At 42.7% G+C, this 11,919-nt stretch overlaps 1 protein-coding gene and 1 long non-coding RNA gene across 2 annotated transcripts; both read left to right on the top strand.

Annotated features, from left to right (window-relative positions):
• Nucleotides 1-3,334: 3,334 nt before the first annotated feature.
• LOC131982116 (uncharacterized) lies at nt 3,335-4,494 on the top strand. Its single transcript, XR_009395358.1, has 2 exons — nt 3,335-3,405; nt 3,860-4,494. It is a non-coding gene; the product is annotated as an uncharacterized LOC131982116 (long non-coding RNA).
• Nucleotides 4,495-4,889: 395 nt separating this feature from the next.
• slitrk4 (SLIT and NTRK-like family, member 4) lies at nt 4,890-8,770 on the top strand. The gene is made up of 2 exons (XM_059346684.1): nt 4,890-5,137; nt 5,987-8,770. The coding sequence occupies exon 2, from the start codon at nt 6,029-6,031 to the stop codon at nt 8,612-8,614; it is 2,586 nt and encodes an 861-aa protein (XP_059202667.1). The 5' UTR covers nt 4,890-5,137; nt 5,987-6,028; the 3' UTR covers nt 8,615-8,770.
• The last annotated feature ends 3,149 nt before the right edge of the window (nt 8,771-11,919 follow it).

The raw sequence follows: 11,919 nt of genomic DNA, 5'->3' as shown, positions 1-11,919 counted from the left end.
CTGTGAATCAATGAGTCAGAGCGAGCAGGATTTTTTTTTTTTCTCCCATAAATACTTGAGAATAAATGATATTAGAAGGCTGCCAGATCCAGCTGAATGAGAAATAATTGAGGCTGAATGTTCTATCAGGACATGATAACTTACGGTTTGAAGGGTCCTTAATTAGCAGCTGGCTTTGTAGAGTGGAGGGGATTGTATTAAAGGGAGACAACTGTAAAGTCATCATAAATACAATTCACCATTCAGACACCATTCTCCCCTAATGTGTATACGCTTTGTGCCGTGGATTATTGTCTGCCATAATATGTCTGTCAAACAGGAAATTAATACAGTTTCAGTTAAAGATGATACATTACATTCAATTATGTGCGTTCCAGAACACAAATATCACCTTTTTATGTAAGGGTGACAAGAGAATGAAGCTCTGCAGTGAGATGTGGAGCAATATGAATTCAGTCACACATTGTGTAATGTAATTTTCTTTTTTTTTATGAAAAAATCAACCTCTTTTATAGCATGCAGAGATTACTGAACAGGTGGCCCAAAGTGTTGGGGGCCTCTGGCCTTCGTCTACACAGTGTCACTCAAAGAGACACAAAGTGACCACAAAGACACATAAAACAACTATAAAAAGGACACAAAATGACTACAAAGAGACCAAAAGAGCTACAAAGAGATGGGACGCAGCTGCAAGACTTCTAACGACTATGAAAGAGACAGAAAACAACAGAACATGACAACAAAGAGACTCAAAGTCACTTCAAAGAGACAGAAAAAACTACAAAGAAACATAACATGACAACAAAGAGACAGAACGTGACAACAAAGAGACAAAACATGACAACAAAGGGACTCAAAGCTACTACAAAGAGACACATAACAACTACAAAGAGATTCAAAGAGACAACTTATTAGTGATGTGCCAATGAAGCCTCATTAAACATTTTCCTTATTTTCTGACTCCACTAGATGGAGCTCTCTGATAAATAAAGGGCTGAAAACACACATGAGTACCATTGCTGGAGCCTTGTTCAATGAGCCAAGAGCGCCATCTAGTGGGCTCAGAAAATAAAGCAAATGGTTCATGAAGCTTCATTGGCACATCACTACTACTTATGATTACATATGTTGCATGTTATTGCTGTCATGTGCTTCAGTGTTGTGATTATGCATTAAACTTGCTGTTCAGCGAGGCTTTAACATTATTTATTTTTGTTTTATTCTATCATATCTGTCATTTTGTTGATCTTTTAAACTATTTTATTACATTTTCATTATTTTTATTGTTTCGCATGCATAGGTCTCAAATTTCTCAACTGCTTTAGTTGTTTTTCCTTTTTTTCCTCAACACTTTTCTGTTTTATTTTTAGGTTTATCAGTCATCAACTTCATCAACACTGACTTATATTAAGTATATTATATAGTGTATATTATTATAAAGTATTGTGGAAATAAAGTGGATCTTGAGTTGGGCTCTTGCTGTTTCTACTGTTTTAAACTATTAATGCACACCAGGACAGTATGCATATTAACACACCTTTGATGCACCAAACTTCATTGAAAATGTGCTGAAAATCATTCGTCCCTGTGTACTGACACTGTTATTTTGTACTGCAGAATAATATCTTAAAAGTGACCAATTTTCCATAACAAGTAGTGAAACTGGGACATGAAATAGTATTTTTGTTATTGACTCATTCGCTCTGTCATTTGGAATTAAAATATGACACCCTGTGTCTTTGAGCATTAATAAATATCATATTCCATGCAGAAATATGTCTTGGTCTTCAAAATTAAACAGTAATATACTATAAAATAGAAAATAAAGTAAATATATAACTGTTGAAATGATTGATTGATTGATTGATTGAGAATTTATTTGAACACAAAATAAAAGATGAACATTTAAAAACAAACGAACAACAATAAATACAAGACAACAACACAAAATGAAACAACAACAAGACTCAACACTTATTTGTGTTCGAAAGGAGTGGGAAGAAGCCAAAGCTTATTAAATCCCACCCCTTCTCCCTATGTTAATTTACTATATTCAGTTATATAACAACAATATTTATATATATATGTATGTATAACACATAGTAATGTAGTTTATAAACTTGTTATTACCATTATTAACATACCTAACTTGTTATTAACTTGCAACAACAACACACAAAAAAAGAAAAATCATTATCATTAGAATTATTATTGTTATCAATGCACTAATCTTAGTTAAAATCCCCTTTCAATTTTGTTTCAGTGTGTTTAATGCAACCCTGGCTCGTAAAAATGATGATTCCCATAAAACTAAACTGCATTCTCAATTAAGTTAATTTAAGTTAAATTAAGTTAAATAAAAATTCATAATGAGACAACAATGAACAAACAAACAAACAACAACAACAACACACAAAAAAGAAAAATAGTAATAATACATTTAAAAAATATATAAAATAAATAATGTGAGTGTAAAGCCACTTAAATTCTTAAATTCCCTGATTTAAGTTGCAAAAACAGAACTAAATGCTGTCATTTGTTACTAAATTATGACTCCAATCAGCATTTTATTTCTAGAGGTGAACCCCCATGATGCATCGGGGCAGCTCCCCTGACATCCATACTTCCCCTCTCCTCCCTTTCTCTCCCAGCTCCACGTGTGCGTCACTTGGCTCGGTCACCTGTTGCAAGAGGAAACCAGAGGTGAGGCTTCCGGTGAGGCCGAACACTGTCAGGTTTCAGGTCCGACTCCCTTTTCTCCCATGGGTGTCAGCTGTACGGACAAGAGCGGCGGGCGCTGCGCCACGGTGCCACCAAACTGGGACTCCTCTGCCATGAATAAATAAAGAGATGGAGAGATAGACACACGGATGGATAGATAGATAGATAGATAGATAGATAGATAGATAGATAGATAGATAGATAGATAGGGGTGCAGCCGTACCTTAAGGCGCTCCTCTCCTCCTCTCCTCCGCTCCATCCATCCATCTCTTCTCTCCTCTTTCTGCTCCGATCTCTTCCCTCCTGCATAACACAGAAAAAGAGAGAAAATAGTGAACCGCATCAGCCTCTGATTGACTGATTTCCCACCTCCTTCTCCCTTTTCCCCCTCTCTTGCAGCCCGTCTGACTGCAGCACTCTTGAATAATAACCCCTCTCCTCCTCCTCCTCCTCCTCTCTCTCTCTCTCTCTCTCCCTCTCTCTCTCTCTCTCTCTCTCTCTCCCTATTTAAAATGCCACTCACAAGGCGCGCTCCCGTGCCCGGTTTTAAGCACACACACTCCCTCTCTCTCCTCCTTCTCTCTCTCTCTCTCTCTCTCCCTCTCTCTCTCTCTCTCCAGTCGGACCTCGGGGGCGCGCTCGGGCCGTGTCGCGCAAGTCAAGTCCAATGCGACGATTTGGCAGGTAAACCTTTTTTCCCCCCTCCCAAACACTCTCACACACTCCTCTTTTTGCTTTTCATCAGCTTTGATCTCGATACCATTTGAGGTTACGCATAAAGGAAATAAATAAAACAGGTTCCTTGTATCATCATTTTAAATAAATATATAGAATAAGAAAAATTACAATCTAGTGTTGGGATTAAAGTGTGCGTAAAATAAAAGATCTTTTTCAGGGTCGAAAGTTTTTATTCTCATTTTCGCTCTATGTGAGAGACCCCCCCCCCCCCCCCTCCTCCTCCTTTCCTCCTCCTCTCTCTCTCCCTCTCTCTCTCTCTCTCTCTCTCCCTCCCTCCCTCCCTCCTCTCTCCACATCTCTGCATTCTCCTCCTTTAGTCGTGTGGGAAGCTCAGTGAATGCGGCTGCAGAAGGAGCCAGCGTACTTCTGCGCCTGACACGGATACTGTTCTGTCTTACAGGAGGGACAAACGCAAGCTTTCCTCTTTTTTTTCCTCCACTCCTCTCTTTTTCTCCAAACCGGATATTTTTGGCATCGTCAAAAAAGAAAAAAAAATCCTCCACATACTGTCCTCTCCAAGTTTATTTTCATGACATTTCGCCTTGGACGGATGGGAGCGCGGAGTTTCCAGCTCCTCACTTGCACCGCAGCGGACTAAAGGCTGAATAACTGCATTATTCATTTTTACGCACCGGGTTTTTCTGTTTGTCCGGACTCTTGTTTCTCTCTCGCTTTTTTTATTTTGTTAACCGTCCGGGGAGCGGAGCGTCGATATCGCCATCATCATTTTAAAAGAGAGAAAAAAAATCCTCTCGTTGCATGGAGACTGAAATAAGCATCTCCTCTGCCGCTGCCTGCACATAAACTGCTCGTGGAAGAGAAAACAACAGTTTTTTTGTGTGTATGTGTGTGTGCACAGAACTGGATTTAATGGAGAATAATACAGTGATCCGGGGAAGCTGATGGGAGCGTTTGGGCTGTTTTCGCCCTCTGAAGCATTATCCCTGTGCGCAACTTCGCTCGAAACAAACCAGTATTTATTCATTGGATCGTTGGGGGTTGCTGAGCCGAGCTGAAGCCAGACGCACACTCTTGGCCCCCCATTTTCCCCTCTCTCCTCTCCTCCCCTCATCCCCAGTTCCCCCTCCAAGAATGACAGACTTATTCCACCGCATCACCGACCGCCTTGCGCCTTTTTTCACGCCTTGGAGTCTCCGGACGCGCTGTCAAGATCTCTAAAAAGCTGTCTGCCTCTCCCTTTCTCTCTCTCTCTCTATCTCTTTCTCTTTCTCTTATTCCCTATCTCTCTCCCTTCCTTTTCCCTCTCTCTATCTCTCTCCTGCAACCAAATGAACGCTCTCCCATGGAGGTAGTACAGCCACCTTGGGGACCGAACGACCAGAGGGGTGATTTTTCCAAGCAAGAGGAGCCCGTCAGCAAGAGACGCATCGGGTGAAATCGGAGCTCCCCCCCTCCTCCTCCTCCTCCTCCTCCACCTCCTCCTACCTCCTTTCTCTCCATCTCCACCGCACCCCCCCTCGCCAGTTTGCTTGGCTCGGGTTGATATACAGTAGCCTACATGGGGATATAGGGGGCTGGAAGAACCTTGTTGCGCCCCTAGAACTGTCTGCGTTCTACTTCAGCTGGGAGGACTGTTTGCGCACGTCTCCATCCATGTCTCACCAATGCTGCCCCGTGTCTCCAGAGGGAGCCGCATTCATTACCACCCCAGCTTTGGGTAAGTCTAATTTTTTTAATCATAAGCGTGTCTTTAAAATGACCTGATTTTTTTATTTCTACATATGAGGAATGTTTTCTTTCTTTTTCTTTTTTTGGGTGTCAAATATGGGAAAAAATGGTGTGATAAATGCTCAAACCCTCTCAATATGTCAGCAGCGGGCACAGTCCCAATTCTTCCTCTTCCCTTTGCTCGCACAGTTGCTTTCCTAAATAACCTCAATGTGCTGCTTAGTGGTGGTTGAGGTGGTGGTGGTGGTGCGGCTGCTGCTGCTGCTGCTGCCTGCTTCAAATGAGACCCCCACGAAAAAAGAGAACTGCAGCCGTTTGACTTTGATTAGGTTGAATATGCTGAGAGGTGAAGAATATAGTCGTGCTGCTGTCTCTTCCAAGACGACGGACGCTTTGAATGAGTGGATAAGATGCAGAGATGTGCAGCAGCTCGTGGGGTTTGAGTAATTTCCAGAACATATGGTACTTTTCCTGCAGTATTGAATAATCTGCAGCAAACATTTGTGTTGTCCAATGATGAGGGGGAATCATTGTGTCAAAGCCAAAGCAACTCACCGCAATGATTCCAGTCAAAAGTGCAATAATTAGAAACGTGCACCAGTAGCATTTGCTTTTATTTCTATTGGTATTTTTACATTGAAAGGTAATAGTGCCATCTTTGATGTGCTTTTCACATTTTAAAAAAATGTAAAAATGTTAGATTTCAGTTTAATCAATACAAAATATGCATTTTGATGGTTTGCTTTCTGTGTGTGTGCGTCTCTGGGCATGCTTGCACATATGTACGCCTGTGTGTGTGAATGTTTATGCATGCACCTGTCTTTTTTTCTCTCCGAAGGTTACTAAATGGTTTTCTGGGGGAGGATTTCTAACCGGCGAGATGCTGCTCGTACTCCTGCTGGCAGCCTTTTCTTCCTCCATCTCCGGCTCCCTCTCCTCCTCCCTCTCCTCCCCCTCCATGTCGGACGGACCCCAGATGGCAGACCCGTCCGCCTCGGACTTGATGGTCGAGACCTGCAGCGCCTGCTCCTGCATGTCGGTGGAAAACGTGCTGTACGCCAACTGCGAGAAGATCACGGTGTATCGGCCCACGCAGCTCATCCCGCCGGTCTCGTCCCTCTACCACCTGAACTTCCAGAACAACTTCTTAATCATACTCTACCCCAACTCGTTCCTCAACTTCACCCACGCTGTGTCGCTACAGCTGGGGAACAATAAACTGCAGAACATCGAAGGTGGAGCGTTCCTGGGGATGAGCGCGTTGAAGCAGCTGCACCTGAACAATAACGAGTTAAAGGTGCTGCGAGCGGACACTTTCCTAGGAATAGAGAACTTGGAATACCTTCAGGCTGACTACAACCTGATAAAATACATTGAAAAGGGAGCGTTTAACAAACTGCACAAGCTAAAAGTGCTCATCCTGAATGATAATCTCATACAGGCACTTCCTGACAACATATTTCGCTTTGCCTCGCTCACACACCTGGATATAAGGGGGAACAGGATCCAGAAGCTTCCTTATTTGGGGGTTCTGGAGCATATTGGGCGCATTGTAGAGCTGCAGCTGGATGACAACCCCTGGAACTGTACCTGTGATCTAGCACCGCTCAAGGCATGGCTTGAAAACATGCCATATAATATTTTTATCGGCGAGGCCATATGTGAAACCCCAAGTGACTTGTACGGGAGGCTCCTGAAAGAAACCAACAAACAGGAGCTTTGTCCCATGGGGACAGGAAGTGACTTTGATGTTAGGATGCCGCCAGCACCGCCTGATCACGGGCCCTCCAAAATGTCCCCAACCACTGTGGCTCCCTTTGCCACCAAAACGCCAAAAACCACTGACTCATCTAAGATTTACGGTAACGGTATCGTGGCAGGTTTACCCCCTTTTGGAAGAAATAGCCAGATTGTTTCCTTTCAGACACGGACCCCTCCGTTGTTGTGTCCCCAGCCCTGCAGCTGTAAAGCCCACCCCTCTGATTTTGGCATCAGCGTCAGCTGTCAGGAGAGGAATATTAAAACCTTAGCTGATCTCATTCCCAAACCCCCAAATGCCAAGAAACTTCACCTGAGTGGAAATTACATCCGTGACATAAGCCCGGCTGATTTCCAAGGGTTTGAGGGCTTAGATCTGCTCCACCTGGGCAGTAATCAAATTGTCACAGTCCAAAAAGGTGTGTTTTCTAACCTCACCAATCTGAGGAGACTGTATTTGAATGGAAACCAGCTTGAACAGTTACACCCAGAGATGTTTTTGGGCCTCACAAACTTACAGTACCTATATTTGGAATACAATGCCATAAAAGAAATCTTAGCGGGTACATTCGACTCCATGCCGAACCTACAGCTCCTGTATCTCAACAACAACGTTCTGCGGAGTCTCCCCGCTTACGTGTTTGCGGGTGTCTCTTTAGCCCGACTCAATCTGAAAAACAACCACTTCATGACCCTACCGGTGAGTGGTGTCTTGGACCAGCTGCAGTCGTTGACCCAGATAGACCTTGAAGGGAACCCATGGGAGTGTTCCTGCGATCTTTTCGCCCTCAAACTCTGGCTGGAGAAGCTTAGTGATGGAGTGGCTGCCAAAGAGGTGAAATGTGCCTCCCCTGTGCAGTTCTCCAACATTGAGCTGCGCCTCTTGAAAAATGAGATCCTGTGTCCGAAGCTTGTTGTGAAACCGCCGTTTATTCTCACCGGCGCCACCCCAGTTTTGACCTCGGTGTCGCCTGCCGGAGTTGGCAAAGCACCACCGGGAGGGCCCGTGCCTCTTTCAATCATGATCCTCAGCATCCTCGTAGTGCTCATCCTTACTGTGTTCGTGGCCTTCTGCCTTCTAGTCTTTGTCCTGAGGCGGAATAAAAAACCAGTGGGCCGGCAGGAGGGGCTCGGGAACCCAGAGTGCGGCTCTATGTCTTTGCAGCTCCGCAGACACGGGCACAAATCGGGCAAGAAAGGCTCCATCCCGGGGGACGACTTGGGAGGCGAGACGTTCATCCCCCAGACCATCGAGCACATCGGCAAGAGCCACACCTGCGGGATCGGACGCTCTTCGGACATGGACGCCGGGTTCAAGTTCGCCGACTCGCAGAGGCAGAAGATCATCCTGCGGAACAGCGCCGACAAGGACAAAGACTCGCTCTCCACCCTGGAGCGCAACAAACGTCTCAGCACCATCGACGAACTGGAGGAGTTCCTGCCCCACCGAGAGCCCAGCATGTTCATCCAGAACTTCCTGGACAGCAAAAGAGATTTCAACAGTATAGGGATGGGCGGGTACGAGATCCGCTACCCGGAGAAAACGCTGGATAAAAAGATGAAGAAGTCATCGCTGATAGGCGGCAACCACAGTAAGATCGTGGTGGAGCAGAGGAAAAGTGAGTATTACGAGCTGAAAGCCAAGCTCCAAGGAACGCCTGATTACCTGCAGGTGCTCGAGGAGCAGACTGCACTGAGTAAAATGTAGGGATTGTTGTTGTTTGATTTAGTGCATTGATTACACACACATACACGAGGAAGTCAGACACACAGACAGGCAGACAGACAGCCAAACACATCTGCCTTTCTCTGCTTCTTTCCCCCTACTCTGGCCACACACACACACACACACACACACACACACACACACACCAACCATTCAACCCCCCAGATCTTCATCTCCCTCTCAGCAGCCACACACACACACACACACATACACACACACACACACACACACACCCACACACAGCGAAAAAAGTGCCTTCTGGAAATCCTTAATGACCAATGCAGAGATGGACAAAATGGCTCCACACTACAAAAGCTATTAGTAGAAAATCAGCGTGGATCTATTTCACTGTAAAAGACCTTTTGGATTATCCATGCCACTACATGTATGAATCCCACATACGTACAACAGGACACCCTACAAAAGCAACCAGACAGTCATAGTATTTTTTTGCTGCTATTGAAATGGGTACTTCTGATTTTTTTTGTCGTTCTTGTTGTTCTTTTTCCTCCTCCTCCTTTTGTTTTTCCAACCAAATCAAAAGGGTCTTGAAAACTGAAAAGTGCTTGAGAATATACCTCGCCGTCTTCAAGCCCTTAAAAAAAGAAAAAAAGGGAAAAAAGAAAAAAGGAGGGCACGTTGGTTGTTGTTCTTTTTTGCTCTGGAGCGTATCCAAAATCACCAACTCTGGGATGAGATTGGTGGTGACTCAATGGATGTTACTTTGCTTTTTTAAATTTTTTTATTTGCGGGGATATGTGTTTGTTCTTGGGGGAAGCCCTCTGGAGTCGGCTGCAGACTCTGCCTGGATTACACACCAGTCGCGGTACTGGTGCACCAACTCAAAACTCTTTTTGGGGGGAATGATTTCATGACTTGTTCTCTTTGTGTAAGGAGCCATGTTAAATATAGTGTCTTCTGAATGGTGTTTCTCTTCAAAAATTGCTACTTACAGTACTTACGGTATGTTTTGGGTGAAATCAAACGGCACATACACTGTCAGAGGACGTTGTTTCTGAAAAATGGAAAAACCCAAGGATAAAAAATTACAAAGCTGCTTGCCATGTAAGCGTAACCTGGAATTTATTTTGTAAGTCTTACATTATTTGTATCTGTGGGACTGGTTTGTAAATTACAAGAAAGGACACACATACACACACTGTACGACGGAGCATCATCATTAAGAGACTACAAGCCAGAATTGTCAAACAAACAGCCGCTAATATAATTCAAATGGTGACCCCTTGTCAGCAATTCGTAGTAAAAAAAAAAAAAAAATTTAACAACATAGTTAATTTATTTTTCTATGCAGGATTATTTAAAGAGTTATCGGTATTATTTAAAAAGAATAATACACAAAGAGTGGAAAGGACTTGATAGAATGATGCATCAGTTCAGGCCACCAGAAGTGACTGTTGAGTCGATTTTGAGGGTTCTCTCAGTTTCCTGAAGAACCCTACTTGCTGGATGACGGTTGTGAAATGTGATCTGTGATGTTTCCTTTTTATTGTGTCGCACGACAAGCCGAGGCCTGATAGAGTCTGTGAAGTTTCAAGCAGTTTCCTTATTCTTATATCTCCCACAGTTATCTTGTAAAAGGTTTCTTATTAACATTATGCAACCAAAATAAATGTGCATTAAACTTGATATGGTTCCGGGCTTGTTGGGGGGGAAGGGGAGAGAACGGGGGAAAGAACACAGATGAAGAAGAAGAAGAAGAAGAAGAGGAGGAAGGCTTATAAAAATTGAAGCTCTAAATTGTTAGATCTGGGCAGAATCATATCATAAAACACCATGTGCAATATTAGTAAAAATGCTCGGTCATGATGGCTTCAAATTTTTTGTTTAATTTATTTAGTTTGAGGTTATATTGTCAAGACAGGTTCTATTTCGAAATTCTTTTAACTCTATCCGGTCCTTATTTAAAAAGTATTGTTACGTTAAAATTATGAGTGTTTATTGACATTACAAATGAATAGAATGTATCTTGGAAAGTATAATAAATACAATTTTCTATCGGTCATAAATCTCCTGTATATTGGTTAATTTTCTCTTGTATAATCATGTTGAAATCAAGGTATTAAAATCAGCACCTATTTGCACTGTGTCCCACTATTTCTTTTAGTTAACGTCCCGTGAGCTCGTCAAGGCTGCTTGACTTTAGCAGAACAAAGAGATTCGTGCAGCTCCGTCGTTCCCACAGAACAAGTTGTCTGGTGTGACAGCTCCGTGTTGGACAGACTCCAGCTCAAGTGACAGAATGTTGTTCTTTGTTTTCTTCATGTACAAACACTGGCTGCCCTTCAAGCATAATGTATGTTTGCTAAGTGTGTTTAGTTCGAGGAAACAAAGCTGCTTGTTACACTTGAGGCCCTGAAACCATTTGAGTTCAGGACCAGGCTCAGGTGCTGCACGCTCCACCGTCTCTTTAAATCTTAATTTAAACCAAACGCTCATAAAAACACGTTTCTATGGTTCAGATCTCCTCGTGATGCTCGAAAAATGACAAAAAGTCAAGTTTCGAAGACGTCTGTGTTAATGAAGCCTTATTTATTTTCCTCTGCAGGTTGTTTTCCCCTCTCTTTATGTTTTATTCACATTTAGTGAATAAAAAAAGTACTCATTATGCAGAATGGACTCACTCAGATTGTTTCTCGCCCTCATGATGATATTTTGTGGCCCCCACCTTGATATGAAAGTTAAATATAAGTTTTATATGAATGGCACTTTAGCGTGTTGTGTGTGGAAGGTCCCTTTAATTACGTTTTATTTTGGTAATTTTGTGTCTTTTTTAGTAATTTTGTGTCTTTTTTAGTAATTGTGTGTCTTTTTTGGTCATTTTGTGTCTTTTTTTAAGTAATTTAGTTTTTTTCTGTCATTTTCTGTCTTTCTTTGGTAATTCTGTGTCTTTTTTGGTAATTTTGTGTCTTTTTTAATAACTTTGTGTCTTTTTTGGTAATTCTGTGTCTTTTTTTGTAATTTTGTGTCTTTTTTGGTCATTTTGTATCTTGTTTAAGTAATGTATTTTTTATTTTTTGTCATTTTGTGTGTTTTTTGGTCATTTTGATACTGCCTCCAGCGGCCCCTAAGGTAATTAGAGTTTGAGACCCCTGCCTTAGGCCCTAAAACCATTTGAGTTCAGGACCAGGCTCAGGTGCTGCACATTCCACCGTGTCTTTAAATCTTAATTTAAACCAAACGCTCATAAAAACATGTTTCTATGGTTCAGATCTCCTTGTGAGGCTTGAAAAAGTCCAATTTCCAAGATATAATATTAACGATTTCTT

The sequence above is a fragment of the Centropristis striata genome, chromosome 12 (genome assembly GCF_030273125.1).
Source record: "Centropristis striata isolate RG_2023a ecotype Rhode Island chromosome 12, C.striata_1.0, whole genome shotgun sequence".
Taxonomy (NCBI): Eukaryota; Metazoa; Chordata; class Actinopteri; order Perciformes; family Serranidae; genus Centropristis; species Centropristis striata.
This window is presented reverse-complemented; position numbering and strand designations above follow the sequence as displayed.

Excerpts from the sequence above, each read along its gene's own strand:
- slitrk4 (XM_059346684.1), top strand. The coding sequence starts at position 6,029 with ATGCTGCTCGTACTCCTGCTGGCAGCCTTTTCTTCCTCCATCTCCGGC.